The following is a 22,445-nucleotide window of genomic DNA, read 5'->3' on the forward strand; positions in this document are numbered from 1 at the left end:
CTCCACGAATCCAAGTTGACTGCCAGTACAATATGTGAGAGTCCTGTGGCACCCTGTGACTTGCAGACTGTTCTGACACTATCCATATCTCTCAAGTAGTGTGCACATTGAAGATTTAAAGCCTCACACCAAACAGCTCTCACACTTTGTGTGTATTGGTGAACTCTTCTGCTTTGGAAGAAAGGTTCATCTATTCAGTTAGTCATAGTGCAAATACATTGTCGTCTCTTGTACTTTTATCACAGGTGAATGCAGTCCTTGGATCATGACAAGAAACAGCACATGCCCGGGCATGGGCAAAAACCTACACTACAACAGAGGGCAGGCATGCTCCAATGAGAGTGACACCATGGCTGTGGTTGTGAATGGAAGGTCCAAACTGGTACCTGACTGGTACACTAGAGTATCTCTGGAAGGAAACCATAAAGTAATACCTTTCTTGTAACTCACCCATCTTTTTCTTGGTTGGATATACTTTTGGTAGCTTTGCTTGAATACAACTGCTCTATGCATCTTCCTTACCATTTCTTGTACCTATAGTTTTCACCCTTGAATGATTTGACACAGTCTTGCAGTGAGCACTTCCATTGTATCAGAGAAGGAAAGACAGAATTGTACAAGAAAATGTATTGGAAGTGCAAAGATATCTTGAAAAAAGCTAAATCCACCTAAAATAAACTTACTGACTGAGACAACTATCTCCTTCTCAAGTGACACATTTTTATACAAGCCGTTCACACTGATACTACCCAAGTCACAGTGCTGTGTGCACCTCAAAGCTTTCCTTACACGTGGAAATAGTTGTTTCTAAGAGTGTAACACCACATTTCAAATTCATGAAAGTTGTGTTTGCACTGTAAGGAAGAATTACTCATACAAAGATGTTTTTGTGAGTAAATCTACTCCCATTGGTGATGGTGAGGAGGAGGAGGTGTGGAAGTAATTCTACTTCTGGAATGCGCTGTAAGTTTGTTCATCAACCATCTTACATGGTTGTGGGTCCTCACAAATATCTCTCTGACCCCTTGCCACTCTTTGCTAGGTCAGAAATGTACCACGGACAAGGTGTGACATAAATTAATTTCTAGGGGTTTAATGGTAGGTGGGATCACAGCCTGCGCTCAAAAAAAGTATTTGCATACATTCACAAAGGTGAAGGGGTCCTTTGGGGACCCCTTCCCATTTGCGAATGGATTACCACCAACTTGAAGTTGGTGGTAAAATGCAAATGTTTTGCGGCAGCATTCAAAGTCACAAAACCTTTATACAAACTGTTACGAATTGGTATTTGGAAGGAACGCCCTAAACACGCCCCTTCCAAACACTGAATCGCAAACCCATTTTGCGATTCGGTAAAAGGTTATCGAATCGCAAAATAGGGTTTGATTTGATTTGAGTTTATAAAGTACAACAAATACCCAGAGATGTCTCTGTGCTGAAGAAGGGAGGATAAAGGGAATAAGATTAAATTTGAGTAAAAAGTCAGGTCTTGAGAAGCTTGCGGAAACTCTGGAGATAGGGGGCTGATTTAATTGCCAAAGGAAGCTTGTTGCAGGTTCAGGTTGTGCAGACCAGAAAGCTCCTTCGACCCCAGGAAGAAAGCCAAAAGGGAGTCACCACCAAATTCATCGCTGAACTAGATCTGGGGTCCTGTTGGGCACATACCTGCAGATTTTCTCCCTCAGGAAGGATGGCCCTTGACCCTGAAGAGCTTTATAGGTTATACAAAGCGCTTTAAAAAGAATTCTCTGCCAAACAGGCAGCCAATGCAATCTAACCAGAGCATATGCAGCCGACTGGAATCTAGAAATTTTCATCAGCATTCTAGCTGCGGAATTTTGTAGAGTTTGTAGTTTTTTCAACTGAGCCTTAGGAAGGTTAACATAGAGGCCGTTGCAATAGTCAATCCTGGAGATTACAAGGCATAGGATCACAGTGGACAATAAACTGGAAGGAAGAAACTGCGCTATCTTCCTGATTATGTGCGGCATGAAGAAGGAGGTAGAGGTTACCTTGTTAACCTGTTTCTTATAGGTAAGGTTAACATCAACCACGATACCCATGAGTGATTTCAGCTTGAGACAGTTCACATCCATCCAAATGCTTAATACATTTGAAAAGTATTTTTAGCGTTTGCAAACGGGCCGATTCTGAGATTTGGCTCATTTGAGAATGCAAAAATGCTTTACACATGTGGCACCCATGGAATCTGAAGCATTCCCAGATTTACGAGTGACCTTAAACCTGGGAATGCAACAGATTCAAATGTCATCCCAGGGGTGGTGTTAGGGAGGTGCAATGAGGATAAATATTGTTATTTCTCCTTGTAGTTTTCTCTTTCAATGGGTGCTGCATTCTTCAGCACCCTTGGAAAAAGGAAAACACCTCTTGTGATTGTTTTTGTGCAGGATGGTGTCCCTTCCTGCGCAAGAACAATCACCCCAACAACGCAGACACCATTGCACCATAGCGCAAGGGTGCGTGCGTTGGCGTATGGCAGCCCATTGTGAGGCAGTGCAGGGGAAAAGGACAGGAATGTGATAAGGTGCATTCCTGCCCTTTCCTTTTGACGAAGGGCAGCGTATCAAGATTCCTTGTTGCACTGCCCTGCGCCAAAACCTCAGAAATGAGGCTACCAGTCTCCACCACAACCACTGACAAAATCCAGAACAATTACAGAAAACCCAAAGCAAAAATGCTCCGTATCGCTCTTTGTGTTAAAAATTTTAGCAAGTATATTATCTAAATTTAATGTTTCAGTACTTTTCCGACTTGTGAACATAAACACGGCTGATCTGCATCTTTCAACACTCATCATCGTGGACACATGGCATGCCGCCCACCATCCACTGGCAAAGTTCCACCAGTTATATTTGATGCAGCATCTGATATAAGGAAGGCAGTGGTTTTGGTAACTTCCTCAAATGTTCCAGATCTTCCAAGAGCATGGGTCTCCTTAGCCTTCTCCAAAAACTTGGTGTACTGTTCTTCAGCTATGCCTGCATGCCTGTGTACATCTGTAATGATCACTCTGGGCACACAGTGTTCATATGTACTTGCTTGGAGGCTAAGTCTAGAGCTGCACACCTCATCAGTTGATGTATGACTGATTTTGACTTGCAGTATGCCGGCACTCCAGGAAACGATCTCTGGCCATTAACACTGGAGACATTGACAATGCTTCCCTTGGTCTCGATGATGTGGGGGCACTGCTAGTTGGCTTGGATAAAAAATAGACCTGACATTTATGTTCATAACTTTATTGAAATCTTGAAGGGAAGTGGTGTCAATCGTTCCCATTGACCAGGATAACTACACTGTTTACCAGCACATCCAGCTGCATGGTAGGGGTTCCTCCATGGAAAGAAATATTTTCATTTTTGAGGAAAACAAATATTAGCAGTTAAGTTGCTCATGCGTGGCAGATTTTCTCATTAACCCCTACATAATTCTATATCTGATCATATGAAAATGGAATTCAGGAAGGCTTCCACGAGAATCTCTGGAAAAGTTTGTGAATTGCCCATAACTCTTCATCCATGTTTGGTTTACAACTTCCTTTAACCCCTTCAGTGCCCCGCCCTTTCCCCGCCCTGTGCCGGGCGGTACATTAACGGGCGGGGTTCATGACGAGATAGTCTCGTCATGGGCACAGCGTAACCGTGCTCCATGACGAGACTATCTCGTCATGGGCACTGAAGAGGTTAAGAATAGGGCCTACATTGTCCTAGAAATATCCTTTCTCTCTATGTTGTGCTTTTACCACATAACCAAGGTCCTTGACTGTTAGACCTGACAGCCTTAGGGTGGTCTTACGACATTCCTTTTGCCTTCTTCCCTCCTGTTTGGCTGAAAATTATTTTTTGTTGGCTTTAGGACTTTGTGCACTTTACCACTGCTAACCAGGTCTAAGGTGCTTGTGCTCACTCCTCTAAACATGGTAAAATTGGCATGCACCTTCATTTAATTATATGTCCCTAGTAAAGTGGGTCTACATGTACCAAGGGCCTGTAAATTAAATATTATCTTCGGGCATGCAGCACTTACTGTGCCACCCACTTAAGTAGACCTTTAAATCATGTCTCAGGCCTGTCATTTCAGCCTGGGTGCAGTTTATAAATTAACATTTTGACCTGGTAAAATAAAACGTTTGCCAGACCTAAACCTTCCTTTTTAATACATCTCTCCCATTGGAAATCATTGGGTCACCTTATTCCAATTAATAAGTGATAACATTTGATTGAGAGCAGGTAGGAATGACATTTTAACACTCAAATGAACTGTAATTTAAACCCCTCTGTAATGGTAAAGTCAGATGTTAATTCACAATTCTGAAAATGCCACTTTTAGAAAGTTGGCATTTTTTTGTCCTAACCATTTGGTGCCCTAAGACTGTGTTCTGAGTAACATGACTAGGTGTAGTTGACAGTTGGCCTTTGTGTATTCCTCCCAGACAGTGTTACAAAGTGGGACTGAGTGTTGGCAGGATGGGCCATCCTGAAAAGATGGGCGGGGTAGAACCATGACCTACCACACTTGTGCTTCAATAGGGGCTGCCTTCTGCACTCACAAAGAACTTCAAACTAGCCTTTTGTCATCCCATACATCATGGGACCAGGACAGGGAGGAAAGGAAATTTCAAAACGATCTTTGGGTTGAACTCTAGAAGCCACCAGGTATAACATAGGATCCTCAGACTCACTCTTCAGTATACTCCTGGACCTGCAGATACTACAGAAGAAGGACTGCACTGCTGCCAGAGAACTGCAATGCTGCTTAAGGCCTACCCTGCTCTCTGAGAAGGAAACCTGGACCTGCTCCCTTCATCCCAAGCAGGGTGCCTCCAAGGGTCAGGCAACTGACCTCCTGCCTGAGCTACAGGGACACAGCTTCAGAAGCCTCTTTGCAACTGCCCAGTTGACCTGTTGCACTAGATGTGCCTGGACCGCCTCTTCTGGAGTGTATTTCTGATCCCCAAGGGGTGCCTCTCCAGGTCCTGGACCCTTGGCTGGCATCAGAGAGATTTCCTCCTGGCCTAACTGAAAGTTCCGTCAAATACGAAGCGAAGACCCGCTGAGACTCATCACACAGCTGCACAGCTTTATCAGAACTGACACTGGGCGCTGCAAAGCCCCTCCAAGCTTCACCACACAGCTTCATTTGCACCAATGCCGGGTGACGGAAAGCCTCGCAATGCAACCCCATGCAGACAGACCACGCACGAAGGACTTAAGGTAGAATCCTCAGCGGGCCACACTTGATCCTGTGCCCAGCCTGCGGTCCATCGTGGTTGGCCTCAACTTGTGACTTTTTCCCAGTCCAGGGCAACCAGGTACCCTCAGTTGGGGCTTTGCACATTTTGGTGCTTCTTTTATCTACAATTAAAAAAACTGCAGATCTCCAGTTCTACTGATTGGATTGTTTCATTTTAGTCTCAAATTATTTATGAAATCACAAACTATGTTTCTAAATTGGTTTGGGATTTTCCTGTGTTGTGTTTTCACTTTATTACTGCTATTGTGCTGCATAAATACTTCACACTTTGTCTCTAAGTTAAGCCTGACTTCTTTTGTGCCAAGCTACAAGAGGGTTATGCACAGGTCAATTTAGTGACTTTTGTGGTTCACCCTGACACGGATTGTGCTTGTTGCTTGAGGATGGTTTTGTCCCCCCGCCCCTTCAAACAAATAACCCAATTTCTCACATTGACTATATGGCATAATATTTGCAAGTGTCAAAATAGCTTCAGGTTCATCCAGCGGTAACATTTCTTTTTTCATGCTTGCCTTGAAACTGATTCATACCTACAGGCTCCTACGATGGTGGATGGTGATCAGGAATACCACGTACATATATTTTTTAATTGATTCAAAAAGTATGGCAGATTATTCTGCTTAATGTATGGCCAAAAGGAATGGACCAATAACCAGCTTGAACTATCCAACCCCAGACATTCATTTATAGTTTCCAGAAATGTTTTACTCGCCAACTGAATCCTGAGAGGGTATTGTTGAGTGGATACTAGTACACTCATTTGATCCATAGATAATGGATCATGAGAAACTAGCCTAAGTCAACAGACAGTGGGTTCACCAAATTGGTGAGCCTCAACAATTTAGAAAAGAAAAAATGCTTTTCTAGTGTCCCCTCACTCACCCAGGGTTGCCCCTAGGTGACATGCTTCATCATTGGGGCCATCCCAAGCATCTACTGCTTGGGGCGTGCTACGACTTGCAAGATTTACGTAGGAGCACTTTTTTGTGTGAAACTATGTGTTGTGCAGTGTTGGGGGAGTGGTGTTTGTGTAAGTTAAAAATACCTAACTAGTGAGTTAACAATTTATTCCTACTCCTAGCTGGTAAGATAAAATGGAGTGGATACTAGGCCAGATGAATTAAGGGCCTTTGCAGTAGCAACGTATTTGTTGCACAAATCAGCAGGATTTTCAGTAGGAAAAACCCAATTTACAATTAACTAAAGTATAATTGCTAGTTGCAAATAATCGGTGACTAGGCAATGTCAATGTTTGCAGAGTCAAATATCATGATTATGATTCCTTGTCAGCCAAAAGGCAAAATGGGCAAAGTTTTTTTGACACTATGGGAATTATTTACAAGCCCCTTACACCGCCAGTGCGTCAATTTTAAAATGGGAAAAAGTGATGTACCTGCGGCACAAGGGGCTTGTGAAGCACCCGCTGTGCAAGGGGTTTGTAAATAAGGCCGTACCAGAGAGGCACACCAAACAAAGCAAGCCGGAGTGAAGTTAAAAGAGATGAGAGTACTGTAGGGTGCAGACATGGGCTCCCTTACAAAAGATAAAGGCCAGCAGAATAGCATTCCCATTCCTGTTATTTCAGAGGCTCAGCAAAGCATTATATGGGGCAGCTTTTGCAATATTTAGGACTCTATCCACTAAATAAATTGAAGGAAGATCAGTACATTTAATTTGTATTGGAGGTTGAGTATTTGATATACCCGAATGAGTTGTTGATATATGGAACTAGACTAAAACTTGTTTACAACTCTATGCCCTGAAGAAGTCCCATTGCCAGTGTGACAGAACGTGTTGGCTGTGTTTTCCTATCAGATGCCATAAGAATCAATAAAGATTTTCTTTACATGATAAATTGTTTCTGTGGCTGTTGGACTTTTTAAATACATTATTTAATATGTTTGGATCGTTCTTACTATGGAATATGAAGTAGGAAGCCTATGTGTACTTTCAATTTAACAAAGGGAAAATAATGTGTCTCTCCCATAGTGCATAAAAATTGTTACATTATCTGGGTTGTTGGAACGGTTCAACCAGGGAGGAGGGAACCCGGAAATTGGAACAACGTTGGATGGAGTGGTGTCACAACCATTGACCCAGCGGTTATAGTTAAAAAATGAACATAGGTAGCCTTAAAGTGTTCTTCCTTGTGACTAATAAGGAAATGCATCAATAAGTTGACCCCGCCCTTGCCAGGGCTGCTTTGACCTCACATAGTGTAACAATTACCTAAAACCACCAGAGAGCAGGATAATAATAAGGAGGCAAGAGTAGAGTATGTTTGCCAAAATGAAAAAGGAACCGAAGAGATTCAATCACAGAGGACTGCATACTTAGCAAAAGATGGGTGCTGGATGATACATGTGTGTGCACATGTGCTCCGGCCCATTTTAGTATCTGGCAATTATCTACTAGAACCCACTCTGGTCGGATGGAACTTTTTACTTGCCCAATAGCGTGGAGGGAATAAACACAATTATCAAAATTACTGTCCACAATTTGCCATAATCAAGGACGCGAGCCTTAATCTCTTGGCTCTCTGGCTTTTATTATCAGCATAAAGATTTGAAGATACGATTTTCAAACTTTTAAGCGCTACATCACATGCACAACGACACCCATTCAAGCTCGTACTGCTGGCATTTTGTAATCGTGAAGGATGGTGAAATGGGTGTATCTATGGTATTGATTAGAGATAGATATGGCTAACACTGCTAATTCATTGTTGTGATTTATTTTATAGGTAACTCATGTAGAAATAATAAATATAGCAGATAAAAAGTTGACATTTCTTGTGATGGTCTGATTTGCTGAGGATTGTACACATTCATGAATAAAGCGTGTTTCCATATTGAAAGCATCGGCATGTTTTGTCGAATCATTCCATTGTATTCTTGGAACCTGATTTCAATTAGGACGGATAATTGGGACTAATAGGCAAGCACGTGTTGGGTAGTTTACCACACCCGGTAATTACTGGGTACGATAAAGTACACGCCTGTTATATTTTGGAAGGTGAAGCCAGATGACAGTTACAGGGGGGAAATCGCCAGTAAATACCCACACATGCAGCTTTTGGCACGGTAAGCATCAAAATCCCCATGTTATGCCCCATTTTTAAGCCAAACTTGATAATAGGAGGAATTTGTCACTCCCAATATATTCCAAACCAAGGAGTGTCATATTTCAATTATTGTGCTACATAGAGTAATACCCCCTGTGGCACTTGTAATCGGGCCCTACATGCACATTTCTTTTTAAATGCATTTGCATTCTCTAGGCTTTCTGGGTCAGAATGGGGTGGGGTATTTGCTGTTCCCAGGGGTGAAATATTTACTGGTTATGATAAATAACTCATTTTTAGAGTATTCCCAAGAAAAATGGATAATTACATCTGAACTTGATGCTTACTGCACCAAATACCACATGTATCGGAATATACTGTGGTATTTTACCCCCAGTAAATTGTGGCAGGTTTGACCTGCTGAATTCTGCCTGCGAAAACTATATGGGGTATTGTGTTTGCTGCACCACTTATAATTGTAATCCCTGTGCAAAAAATACTTTGCACAGGGAGGCATTATTAGATCCATACTTGCTTCTCCCACATCCATGAATTAAGCAATACAACAAACTAGTTAACAGAAAAAGAGAAGAATTTGGGAGGTCGTATGCTGTAAGATGCACTTATGCTTTGCCCTGCGCTACAAAACGTGTTAAAGCTGCAGTACACCTTGCTTTTCTTTCTTTTAATAAAATAGCTAATGTTAATTTTTAGGATAATCTTAGACATATAATAAAATTAACAATGACATGCCAATATCTTAATCACAAAATAGTAAAAAGCTTTAGGCAAACTATGGCTAAGATAATACAATCTATAACACCATGTTATACACTTACGTCAGACATTTGAATATTATAGAAATTACTCCGATAAAGAAAAACAAATGGAGTAAATAATACAAGTCAGAAAAGGACAAAACAGAAAATAAATAGTGATATAGCATTAGTTTTCAGTACTTTGTCTTCATCAGAAAACAGGTGTAAATTAAAAATTGTGTACATCACTAAGAATTCTTTCTACATCGAAAAGTTCGATCCCGGAGATTGATGTAAAGTTCTTTCTGTTTTCAAGCCAATTTACACATTTCAGGTATCCATGGTCTAAATAGCTGTCTAGACAGATTGTTCCCAATTTCACAATGAGTTGTAAATCTTCATGGTATTTGCCTAGGCTTAACCAAATAGTAGTAACATTAAAAAAAATGAAACAAGTATTCACTGAACTTGTTCTGCTGTTACTGTTTCACGGAGAGGGCAAGCCCTACAGAGCACTGATTCGTTTTATTTTAGGATGGTTTATGGTGGGATATCATGCATCTACAGCAAATGCTCCCACCCCTGCTAGGCTTGGCCTTCTTTGGGGGGGGGGGGCTGTTTATGTTTGACTCTCATCACCTTGCTCAAGGGAGAGGGGTGACATATGGGCCTTAAAAAACCCTTCAATCCCCTCCAACATTATTTGCGAATGGTGGAACGTACATCGCAAGAATAAACTAAGGGTCAGATTTAGACCACGGCAGGCAGAGTATCTTTCATCAGGGTGGTGTCAGACTTAATGCCCGCCACCTTGATGGACTGGCATCCACCCTCTATAGACATGAACGCCGGACACGCGGTCAAATCTGTATGTTACAGAGGTTCCCTTCAAGGTACAAAAAGTATTATGGATGGCTACTGTTGGTTTTGAGGGCAGTATAACACATATTTTTTTTAAACACCCAAAAGTGGGCAAGCAGCCAGCCAGTTTGGCAGGCAGAGACTCAGCCGCGCTTGCAATGTAATACCCTGTCCGCCAAACTCTAAATCAATCCCTTTGTGAGAATGTCCAACAGTGTGTTAAAACTTTCAAGGGTTCACTTATTAAGTTATTACACTTACATAGAAATGTAGTCAAGAATTGCACACTCGTATGTTGTTTCTCGTACACAATTATCTATTTCTTCTTGGTGTATGTTGCTATTTACTCAAAGTGTATTGCATTGACATGACGTGGGTTTCATCACGTGCTTATGACATGTTATCCTACGTTGACGGATACTTCTTGTATAACACTGGATGACTGCAGTTTGGGCATTGCATGCTATATTTGACGATTTTCATTTTCTGTACACTTTACTGATATTTTACTTGAGGTAATGTAGCATTCCCTATGCATGTGAGGATATAAAGGTGGCATGGCGTAGAAGGAACTAAGGGTATGTTTCCTTAACTGTTACATTTCATGTCCTTTGAGTTTGTATTCTGCAGTCACTGTTCGAATGACATCAACAGTAACACTGTTTCTTGCTCAAAATCATCTAAATAATACAACTAGAGAATGTGTTGCATAATGCTGTACAATTTGCCTTTTCTTGCCGCATAATCTGATCCTCTATTGCTGCAGAATCCGGAAGGCCCTGGCAGTGCTCAAGCTCTGCAGAGTGGCCTGTCATTATGATGATATAGACAGTTTATCACAGGGAAACATTAAATATTTCCCATATATTGCGGTCAGATTCAAATCGCTCCCTGTTCGAAGTTCAGTGACTTCCTTGTCATGTCTTAAGATTTCAGAAGGTTGTAGGCCTGGAATCAAATCCATTTTATTTGGAGTTCATAATATTTTAAGATTTATTTTAATTTTTTTCACAGCAAATCTGTGTATTTCTCATGTTCAAGCTGATATGCATTCTACCATGTTTATTTCTAAGTGCAGTAGATTGTTTATTGTTCAGTGTATAGCACACCTGACCAGAACAAATTGTTCTCACTGAACACAGTATTATTTTTCGAATTCTAGTAGGATCAATAACGTATTTTGGGTAATTATTGCAACCCTTTTAACGATGCATATTTTAACAACATTGCCCATCCTGGACCTTTTGTTGTTTAGGTTTTATATCTTCATGTTAAATACTTCCTGTAGGCTCTTAAGTGCTTGAGTCGAAGTTATTGCTGCCCATCCGTTTGGAAGATCTCTTGGTTTAGCATCATATTCTTTGACAAATTTTTCATAGAACTCCTTGAAAATGAATTTCCAGTAATCTGACGCTTCAATACTCGAGTCGGGTTGGATACGCCAGTCAGGATAATATTTTTGGTAGTCTCTGTAGGGGTGATATTCGTCACCTGTGTCTTTGTTGTGAAATGAGTCTTTGGAAATGACTAGGGAGGAGCATATTGCATAAACAAGATGTCTCGTTGATGAATATTTGTATTGACATAATCCTTGAGGCCGGTGAATGGATGCAAAATGTTCCTTATGGTCCTGGCCTCCAGCTTCGCATGGAACCATGCAGAAAGGGCACTGCTTTCCACACCCAAAAACTTTCCTAAATAGCTCCTCCTGAGGTTTTATAGGAAGATGTTTAAGTTTTGTCTCTATGCTTCTACTGTGCCATTCATCAAGGATTTGCTTTTCAATAACAGAAAGGAAGGACAGGACGTCATCAGAAAACAGGGTCACATCTCCTTCATTTTTAAATAAGGCCACTTTTAGCGTATCCTTTGAAATTACCAAATGTTTCTCAAGCCTTTTACAGGTAGTTTCTAAAAAGGCAGAAATGGTATCTGCTTCGATTGCGGCTGTCAGTGATGCATGCACCTCTTTGATTATTGCTCTGAGAATGCGTTCTTCCAAAATACGCATACGCTGAGATTTCTGAAATTGATCTGAAACATGGCTCTCAATCCAATTTTTGGTAAATTCTTCATAGTTATTAATGTATTCGAGATAACTTTCAAAGTCCTTCTTTTCCAGCAGCTCTTTCAGCAAGTTATATTGAAAAAAGGTTCGGCTACTATAAGCAAGTGAGCCCTCACTGTGAAGAACATCTTCAACAATTTCCAATCCAAGCATCGTTTTCATATGTTCATCAATTGCAGGTTTGAGGCATACCTGGCAAAAATGTTCTGCCCAAGCTAGATGTTCATCTTTTTGTAGATAGATATTCTTAAATGTCGACAAGTACTGGGGTTTCAAATTCTGCAAACGGGTATAAAGATCATTTTCCATGATAAACCGCTCATGCATTGCCTGAAAGTCATGGAAAACTTTCCCCAAAATGTGAAGTTTTAACTCGACCTCAAAGCAAGGGGCTGTATGAAGGCCTTCAACATCCTTCATCTTTAGCCGGTCATTGACCATGTGCAGCAACTCTTTACTGTACGTTTCATCATAGTCACGCCTGGACCTGGCTTTCTCTTTGGTGTAAACATCACATTTCCTTGTCAAGGATCTGGTAAGATGGGTTAACGCTTCTAAGTGTCTCTGCTGAAACTGCTCTTGGCTGAAGTGCCTCTTGTTTACTTTCAAGTAGCCAGTTGTTTCAGTCAATTTGTCAGACTTATGTAGCCTGGTATTGACTGCACTACTCCGATTCGACAAGTCCAGCCTCAGGTGTTGAAACATTTCGTGATTAATGTCACGTCTCTTCAGACAATGAAAGTGTAGATTTGACATTGTATTTTTCCACATTGCTGCAAATTCCCTTTCCAGTTCTTCATCTTTCAGTTTCACATTCCTCTTCTTGCAGTCTTCCAAAAGACTGGACACCTTTTGTTCCACTTTCTCTCTGTACATGATCTGTATGGAGTTGATCTCTTGTGTGCCCTTCTGAATTTCAAAAGTGTCTTTAAGCTTGTTGATTGTATATCTTTTAACTTCATTCTCAAGGCACTGTACACTTCGGTCAAAATCTTCTCTGTATTTTTCAATCAAGTGAACATTAGTTCCTCCACCTTCATAATGGTCTCTTATCTGATTCAACATCTTCTTTTTTTCATGATCCAGGGTGTTTTCTAGCTCATCTTCTAATACATGAATGGCTTGGAGCTCAATGGGGAATTGGTTCTGAATGGAAGTTTCAGCTTTGCTCATCCAGAGATATAGCTCTTTGCGGAAAGCCCATTCCCAGTCAGAATATTTAATGGACAGTTGGTTGTAGGCTTCAGCCACAAGAATGTTCCTGAAACTGAAGATAAACTTTTCATGCTTCACACCATTCCACATGCTTTTCACCCACCTCACAAATGTTGGAATGTTGCTGTTTGTTTGGCTGTGTGACAGCTGATTAATTGACTTAAGCAAGTGCATCTTGAACTGATAAATGTTTTCACTATATCCCATATTGACAGAAGCCATTGGAGGCATGCCATGCCACAGACCAGGCGTGTACCAATTGTTCTTTTCTGGATCATAGACCATGATATCACAGAAGTTTATGTCCCGGCTCCGTCTCTCCATCCTCACTGCTGCTTTTGTCATTTCGTTCAGCTGCTCCAAAAAGAGCTTTCTGTCTCTCATATTATTTTGGTTTGCAGATATGTCACTAACGTTTTGATGAACGAACTGGCAGTTGGTCTTTTGACGTATTTCTTCCATTCTAAGAAATGCATGAATGGAAATTTCCAAAACGTCCTTCATTTCAGTGGCATGTTCCATGGCCAGGTTGATAATAGTAATGTCACTTAAACCAATGACCAGTGTGGCCAGCTCATTGTCATGTCTGTAACTATCCTCCTGCAAAGTCAGCTCTGGTGCTTTCAAGCCTTCGGTGTCAATGACCAGGACACAGTCACAGCCAAAGGACTGCCTGAAGTTTTCCTTCACTTTAAGAAGTAACATGAAAGCTCCCCGCGTACATCTCCCACTGCTGACAGCAAACTGGAGCCCAAACATGGTGTTCAGAAGGGTGGACTTCCCAGTGCTCTGCACTCCGATCACTGATAGCACTATCATTCTGCAATTTTCTCCCAGTTTTATACTGAGAGCTTTCAAAACATCAGTCACCCACTGAAGAGGAATGTTGGAGACATTTCCATCAATAAGCTCTAAAGGAAATCCTTCCAGCAGGAGGTCTGCGCCAATTCTAGGTAATTCACTGTACTTTTTATCTAAAGGCAGTATTTCAGAGATTGAGTGGCGTGCTTCATAAATCTGTCCCAATTCACGCATGAAATGTTCAATCCCCAAAGAACTTTTTTCAATTTTTTTATCCAACTGTGCAAGGTCTTTAGAAGGTTTAATGATATCAAACTTCTTATATTCGGCATGAAGCTTAAGGAGATTGTTTCTAGACAGGAGATCTAAGTAAAACGTCATCCATTTCAGAAAATAATGCTTTTCTACTTCCGATGACTGTCCTAGCCGTTCCATGAATTTGTTCACTTCATCACTAAGACCACTTCGTCTTTGCAAAAATCGATGTCTATACAGCTGATTTTTTAGATCAGACTTGTAGTGCTCCACGGGTGTGTTTCCTATATTTTTCAAAGTGCAACACTCCTTTTCCACTTCTGTGATCTTTCTCCAAAATTTGTTCTGCAGCAGCATGTTCTTTTTCTTGTATTCTGCCACATCTTGAATACCTTCTGTGATTTCTCTGGCGTATTTCTTTCCTGCCATACATTCTTTGCAGTCTTCATCCACATGGATTGCTAGCTCACGTGCAGTGGCTGCCAGGTCTTCAACACTCACCTTTTTGCAGTCATTATCTACTATTGATGTTATAGCAGACTGCAATCTTTTGACAAACTCTGAGTCATTGACCCTGTTGGTTTTCACCAAAATCTGAGATTTGTTCAGACCTAGTACAGGCATTAATTTACTACAGAATGCTTTTGTACGAGTGGGATTGGAACCTAAGCTAGGGAAGATTAAGAAATATGTTGTTTTCAAACCCTTGCAGGATGACAGTAATTCAAATTCAGGCTCACTGATGTTATCAACAAAGACAAACACAGCTGATGATGCCTGTGATAAAAAGCAAAACTGTGTCCAATGATTCATTATATCACCACGTAGATTTAATATGGCAATGGGGTCTGGAAAAATATCAAAATTCCCCCCCCCACTTGGGAGATACCAGGAAATCTCAACTAAGCCTTCAGAGATTCTCCGGGGAATATTACCTGATTCCATGTCCCTGTGTATAAAGAAATCATGGTACTGCTGAAGGGGACTCAAAATTTCATTTAGGGTTTTGGACTTGGAAGAGGTCACTCTCCCGATTCGTGCAAAGGAAAAAGTTGGCATTTGTGTTAGGACCAGGCTCTCTTCTTTGTACCCACTGTCACCTTTCATTGTTCGTGGTCTCCACCGCTTCACAATGTCTCTCATGGCCCACAGCATTAATGTGCACCTGTTCTTATCAGGAGGTTCCCATAGCAGGGGAAGAGCAAACTGGCACATAGAACATTTTAGCATAATGTCTTGCTGTAGGAAAGGATCTGAGCAGTGAAGCAGGATGCAGAAAACATCGTGCGGATTTATGGACTTTGTGGTGTTATCGTCATCAGAAAACATGTCATTGTCTTGCTCCCCAGATCCCAGCTTATCATCATCACACACATTGGGTTTGAGTGTTGTATTCCTTGCAGTTGAATTGAGAGACATGATTTTCCTTAAGACATGCCAAGGGACATCTTCCAATGCTTGTAAAAGAAAGGGATTCAGATTTTCTGGACAGATTTCTAGGATGTCACTTCTGCTGAGCTTCTGGTTTTCATATCTCTCCATTTGTAATTGGGACAATAATTCCTTGAAAGCTTCCTTTCTTTCTGTGAGAATGGAGAAAGAAATACAACTACATTACAAACAGAAGTCACACATTTATAAGATGGTGTGCATTCTAAATAGCCAAGCCAGAATATTGATGGTACTAAATATCAAGGACAAAGTATTTAAAAAATATTGATAGGTAAATTAATCTAGATTTTCTATACCTAACTCCATGTATGTGTACCTACATGGTACATATATCTTCAAGGTACATAGATGGGGAGCTACAAATAGTAAATCTATACTTCCCTATATGCCCTTACCTTTCAATATTTTGTCCCTCAATATTCTGTCCTCAATATTTTTGTATGGCAATAATATTCATGTTGGTTTTTCAGTAGTACAATCTATAACATATATGTTATTATTTTTTTTTTTATTTTAAGTTGTGATATAATGCAAAAGAGGGCAGTCAATACGCCAAAACACTGTAAACTAATTTGGTTCAAACAAAGAGGTCCTAATTTTCTAAAGTTCTGAGCAGGTACTCACGCAACTGAAAAGATAATATCAACTTGATAACCATTTCAAAGGCCCACATAACCAGCGCTAGTTTGCACTGTGGCACACAAGTGCATGTGCAAACTTTAGTAAATGAGGGCTTGACTGTTAAAGCTACCCAGACCCAAATAATCAGGGGCGGGTCCTCCTCCATTTGAGCAGTGGAGCATCGCCTCACAAGCCCAAGAGCTGAAAATAAAATGGTAATACATTTTATTTATTACCAATTTATTTTTCAGCAACTGTCCAGAACTGTCAGGATGGGGGGGGCAGTGCCACAGAATGGCAGCAGCAGGGAGCTGTGTGCTTTAAAGTGCGCATGTCTCTTTGCCTGGCCGTCTTGGGATGACCAGCCGGGCATGTGCATTTTAAAGTTCTCTAACCTAGCTGTCTTAGGCAGCTGGGTTAGAGAAAGTGCAGCCCTCCAGTGCTTTTAGGAGTGCTGAGAGAGCCTGCTCTATCCAATCCTGGCACTGCTCTCATACTGTTAGAGCAGCACCAGGATTAGGTAGTGCAGTTTCCTAGTCCGAACCATCCAGGAGGAGAGAAGATACCCGAGGGAGGACGACCTTGTGTGGCAAGTTGGAAAGGTAAGTCAATGTATTTATCTCTTAATTTATTGTGCTCTCCTGCGCCACCATCCTCGGTACAAGCCAGCCACCACTGCAAATCATATTGCAGCTGGGCTGTATTTTGACATAGCCATGAAAATGCATCGTGGCTCAATTACAATGATAGCACATATGTATTTAATGTACATGTGGTGTGTATATATAGTGGACTTATAAGCCTAAACATTACTATTGTACTGGAGTGCTGTTCATTGAAGGGAATGATACATCTCAAATGGGAATGTAAGCTAAGGAGAAGAGTAAAGGATTATTTTGAGTGTAGGACATTAGCAGTATAGAAAGAGAAGAGGAACAAAACAGTTGGTAAAAATATTTGATTTAAGAGGTATGATTGGCCATTAACACAGTGGCTTGACCACATTTCAGGATGCCATTTTTAAACAACAAATTGTAGACTATTTGAAACAAAAGAAGTAATAATGCTGTTGTATGTAGTTATTTACTTCTGTAGTGGTAGATGACATCATCTAACATTGTTTTTGGCAGAAGCACATTACCATTATTCTTATGTCAAGTCAAAGGAGCCACCCTGCTATCTACGTTAAAGAACTGCCCACAGCACATTAGCAACAAATAACTACATCATTGCATTTGTATTCACCTAATTCAAACTGAGATATATCTCATAGAGCAAATAACATATATTTAGGCACAAGCAACTGGAGTGCAATAACCCATCAATCAGGTTTAAAATACACCTGCCTTGTCATATATCAGGGTATATCAGTTCTTTTTTATGTTCAAAATATTTTAATAAGATTTTTTGTAGACAAGACAAACAACAACAAAAAGATAGTGTTAGTATATATAATACAACAGTACGAGCACTAAAATATCATAACAATATCAATATACCACAATGTTACCATTGTCATGAAAACAGTAAAATTATAAACGTTGGGAAAAAAAACAAATGAGTCTACTTCTCAGAACAATAACTGTACAAAACTGTTAATATAAGCAAATAGGGTTATTAAATATTTTACAAAAAAGTATTAATATCATCCTCAATTGTTTTCCATAGCTGTTGAAATGACGATGTATTTTTATTGGTCCCTTGTAAGATAAGTGAGCACCAGATCTAATAAAAATAACATATGACCACCATGCTTGGATTGATATTGCTTCAGATGATTTCCAATTGGAAGTAATAGATTTAATAGTAATAGAGATAAGGAGAATAACAAGTTTAACCTGGGGCTCCAATAAGGTGGATGATAGGACGTAAGATTTTCCAATAAGTATGCTGTAGGTGAGAGTCTCAGAAATAGGAAGGATTTGATCAATGATATCCCAAAACTTTTTCCAGAAGTGAGCTATTACATTACATTCAAAAAGCATGTTTCAAAGTACCATCATGACATTTGCAGTTCCATCACAGTGAGGAGTCTATAAGTTTAGCCTTAAATAATTTATATGGAGTCCATCGACAATTGAACAAGATAAAGGTGTTGGTTTGGGATAATGATACAGGAAACCATCCTGAAATATTGATGGTCCATATTTGTCTCCACTCTTTTAACAAAAGATTCAAGGAAAGTTCTGCATTCCAGAAAGTGGACAAAATGATCTTTAGTAGCATTTGTACGATGAAGCTGTTTATAAAATTTGAAGACAGTATGTTGGGAGGCAGGAAAAGCTTCAATACAACCTACCGAATCTGGAGTCTTAATTTGGGGTAGAACATTTCGAAAGGTGTTAAGCAGTGTGTTGTAAAGAATTTCATATTTAAGGTCTTCGGTATTGTGTAACATGAATCTGGTTTGTAGTTCAGAGAATGATAATAAAGCATCATTTTCATTATTATCCTGGAGGAAGAAGATGCCAGCCAATATCCATAGTTTCCAGAATGCAATTGTACGGTTACATTTTATTGTAGGATTATGCCAAAGGGAAATCATAGTAGAGTCTGAAATACATGATGAAAAAGAAGCATCAAAATCAGTAATAATCAATTTAGTGGATGCAATGATGGGGAAGGACTTAAAAAATGTATTTGAACTAGACATGGACAAAAGTGATGGGAGAGGAAATGGTGACACTAAATTGCATTCAATCTATAACCATTTAGGGGAATAATTTGGGTCCAAGCATGTGAACGAGAGTGAAACTTGTTTTAAAATAAATGCTTTATGGCTATTGAAATAATCGGCTAAGCCGAATCCTCCATTCAGTTTGGACAGTTTCAGTTTAGTATAAGCAATACGAGGGGGTTTGTGATTCCATATAAATTCAGAAATAAGCTTATCAATTGTTTTGTAGAATGATAGAGGTAATTGTACAGGGATCATAGACAAGGTTTAGAAGATAATTGGGGCTAATACCATGTTAATGGTTTCAAGTTTCTCCCACCATGATAAGTGTAGTGTGGACCATTGACACATTTTTTCTGTAATTTTGTTAAATAGAAAGTCACAATTTGGAGTAATGGAGTATTTTAAGGGGAGTAAAACGAGTATACCTAGATATTTAATTTTCTCTTTTGCCATGTAATTTCAGTATTGTCCAGTACTGAGGGTGTACAGTGAACGTTCAAGGGAAATAATTCTGTTTTATGAGTATTCAAGGTATATTCAGAAACAGTAGAATATTTGTGTATAACATCTAAAACCGCAGGTAGAGAAGTGGCTGGATTACTAAAATATAGTAAGACATCATCTGCATAGGCAGACGTTTTAAGGTTAACATCAGCTAACATAATTCCTTCAATATCAACCGAATTTCGAACGTGGGAAAGAAAAGGTTCAATTGCCAGCAAAAATAGAAGAGGTGACAATGGACAGCCTTGTCGGGTTCCTCTATAAAGAAAAAAGGGATTTGAAAATTGACCATTAATAAAGAGTCAGGCAGAAGGGGAGCCACATAAAGTCAATATCATTTTTTAAAAATTATTACCATAATTAAAAGAAGAAAGTGTTCAAAAAAGAAATTGCCACTGAACCTTATCGAACGCTTTCTCTGCATCTAAAGCCAATAGGCCAGCAGGAGAGGTGACGGTAGAAGCCTTATCAATAACATGACAAAGGAGTCTTGTGTAATTAACAGAGAAACATTTTGACATAAATTCAGATTGATCCATATGAATAAGGGATGACAAAACTTGAGCTAATCTGGTGGCTAGGATTTTTTAAAACATTTTACAGTCCTGGTTTATCAAAGAAATTAGATGATAATTTGAAACTTTGGTATGGTCCTTATCTGACTTAGGCAAAATGATCATTAATGCCTCTGTAAAAGAGCCATGGAGTGAACCAGATTGTGCAAATGTAGAGAATAGATGATGTAGGGGAGGAATGAGAATATCAGCAAAGGTTTTATAAAATTCTGCAGGAATACCATCAGGACCAGAAGATTTTTGAGGTTTAAGCGATTGAATAGCCAATAAAAGTTCATCTGTTGTGATAGGGTTATCTAATTTGATTTTATCAAGCTGGGAAAGTTGAGGTGAAATGGCTGAGGTTACTAAATTATCAATAATTTGAGAATCTAGAAGGTTCAGGTTTCTATATAATGAAGAGTAGAATTTAAGATATTCATCTACAATGTCTGGGGTAGATACAGAAACGGCGCCACTGTGCCTGTGAATAGCATGAATTTGATTTGTATCTTTCTTGATGCAGAGATAATTAGCTAAAGGTTTTCCAGACTTGTTAGCATTAAAAGCAAATTTAACTTCCTGATTAGCAATTTGTATACCAGCTCTTTTACTCAACATGGAATTATATTCGTATCTGAATTGTTGCAGTGTGGTTTTAAAAACAAGATTTTGAGAAGAGATAAACAGTTGTTCAAATTTTGCAATCTGTTTTTCTAGGGTTAACAACTTGGTATTAAACGATTTATTCTCATGTGCTATTATAGAAATAACGATTCCTCTTAAATAAGCTTTAAAAGCATCCCATTTTACAATAGGGGAGGTAACATCATCAGGATTATACAGAAAATATTCATAAATGGCTTTTAAAATTATACCTCTATGAGCGTCATTATTCCTCTATGAGTGTCTTGAAGAACAACATCCACATTTATGCGCCAACGGGAATAAGAGACTGTAAAATTACCTGTTTCTAAGTGAAGCAAAGTTATTGCATGGTCTGAAATTTCAATATTACCAATAGTAGGTCGAGTAGTATTCTTCACTTGGTCTCTAGATACAAACAAATAATCTAGGCACAAGTGAGAGTTGTGGGGATTTGAGAAAATACGAATTGTTTCTGGGTTGGGAAATGTAGTCTCCAGATGTCAACAAATTTAGTGTTTTTAAATAACTTTCTGAGGGAGTGAAACGCTTTGAGAGGAGTATATTTGCTCAAGGATCGTCTATCTAAAAGAGGGTCACTAATCAAATTAAAATCACCTCCTAAAATTAAGGAAACTTTTCCAAGTTGAAGAATCTCAGAAGTAATGTGAGACCAAAAATTAGGGTCATCCGCTGTTGGCCCATAGATATTAATTAGGTGTAAAATCGTATCTCCAGTCTTAACATTGACTAAAAGAAATCTATATTCAGAATGAGATTTTTTGTCTAGAACTTGTAGCTGAAGACTTTTTGAAAAAGGAAGAGCCACGCCATTCTTTTTACCTTGCGCAGGGGAGAAGATAATCTGGCCAACCCATTTCCTTTGCATGTTGGTGTAATCAATATGGGTTTCTTGTAATAAACAAATATCAGCTTTTTGCCTATGTAAATAGTCTAAAATCTTTAATCTTTTAACTGGATGGCGTAAACCTTTGACATTTAGTGAAACGACTTTAACTTTTGGAAAACTATTCATGGTTTATGAGGTGATGAAAGAAGGAAAATAGAGATAGATTGGAGGAATTACAATATACAATAGGAGTAGTATAAGATACCATAGAAGTAACCAATGGATATGGAGGACATAAAAATAAAGAAACACATATATACAAAGAAGAGACAACAAACATAAACAATGAAGAGACACACACGTGCATCCAAGAAGAGGGAAAGCAGAAGAGAGGGAGGGGCACACCCATACTAGAAAAGGACAATCATAATATTAAGAGGAGTAATACTAATTTGACATCAAATATACCTACAAGTACCACACAAGTAATAAAGCATAAGTAGTAATACTATCTGAATAACTTCAAGTTGGAGAGTCATGTATATCCACTGATAAAGGAGAGTGGTTATCCGAAAAAGCTGGAAGGTCTTCCGTTGATGAAAGGATTTGGAGATGTCGTCTTTCCAGATGCGCATGGTGGACAGATCGAAGAGTCCTTACTTGAAGCCAGAGTCTCTCAATCGTGGTCTCAAAGCTGCAAAATCTCGTGGTATCGCAACCTTCTCTTTGGAAAAGTCTTGATGGATGAAAATCTTTGAGCCATTAACTAGAAGAGAAGGAATTTCACGAGCTGCCTTCCTGATAGGGACGAGCTGATGATGGCGTAAAACCTTGAAGATGACT

At 39.5% G+C, this 22,445-nt stretch overlaps 1 protein-coding gene across 6 annotated transcripts in view; it reads right to left on the reverse strand.

The window, feature by feature from the left end:
- Positions 1 to 7,805: 7,805 nt before the first annotated feature.
- LOC146821589 (up-regulator of cell proliferation-like) overlaps positions 7,806 to 22,445 on the reverse strand; it is a 156,386-nt gene continuing 141,746 nt past the window's right edge. For 3 of the 6 annotated variants that reach the window (XM_085612612.1, XM_085612613.1, XM_085612614.1), the window contains 2 exons: positions 18,669 to 18,922; positions 7,806 to 15,879 (listed from right to left, as the gene is read on the reverse strand). In XM_085612612.1, coding sequence (XP_085468738.1) covers positions 11,216 to 15,838 — 4,623 coding nt within the window. In that variant the 5' untranslated portion in view covers positions 15,839 to 15,879; positions 18,669 to 18,922 and the 3' untranslated portion in view covers positions 7,806 to 11,215. The remainder of the gene's footprint in view (positions 15,880 to 18,668; positions 18,923 to 22,445) is intronic. The other 3 variants (XM_085612611.1, XM_085612610.1, XM_085612609.1) reach the window with 1 other exon arrangement.

Source organism: Triturus cristatus, chromosome 6 (assembly GCF_964204655.1).
Source record: "Triturus cristatus chromosome 6, aTriCri1.1, whole genome shotgun sequence".
In the NCBI taxonomy this organism is placed as follows: Eukaryota; Metazoa; Chordata; class Amphibia; order Caudata; family Salamandridae; genus Triturus; species Triturus cristatus.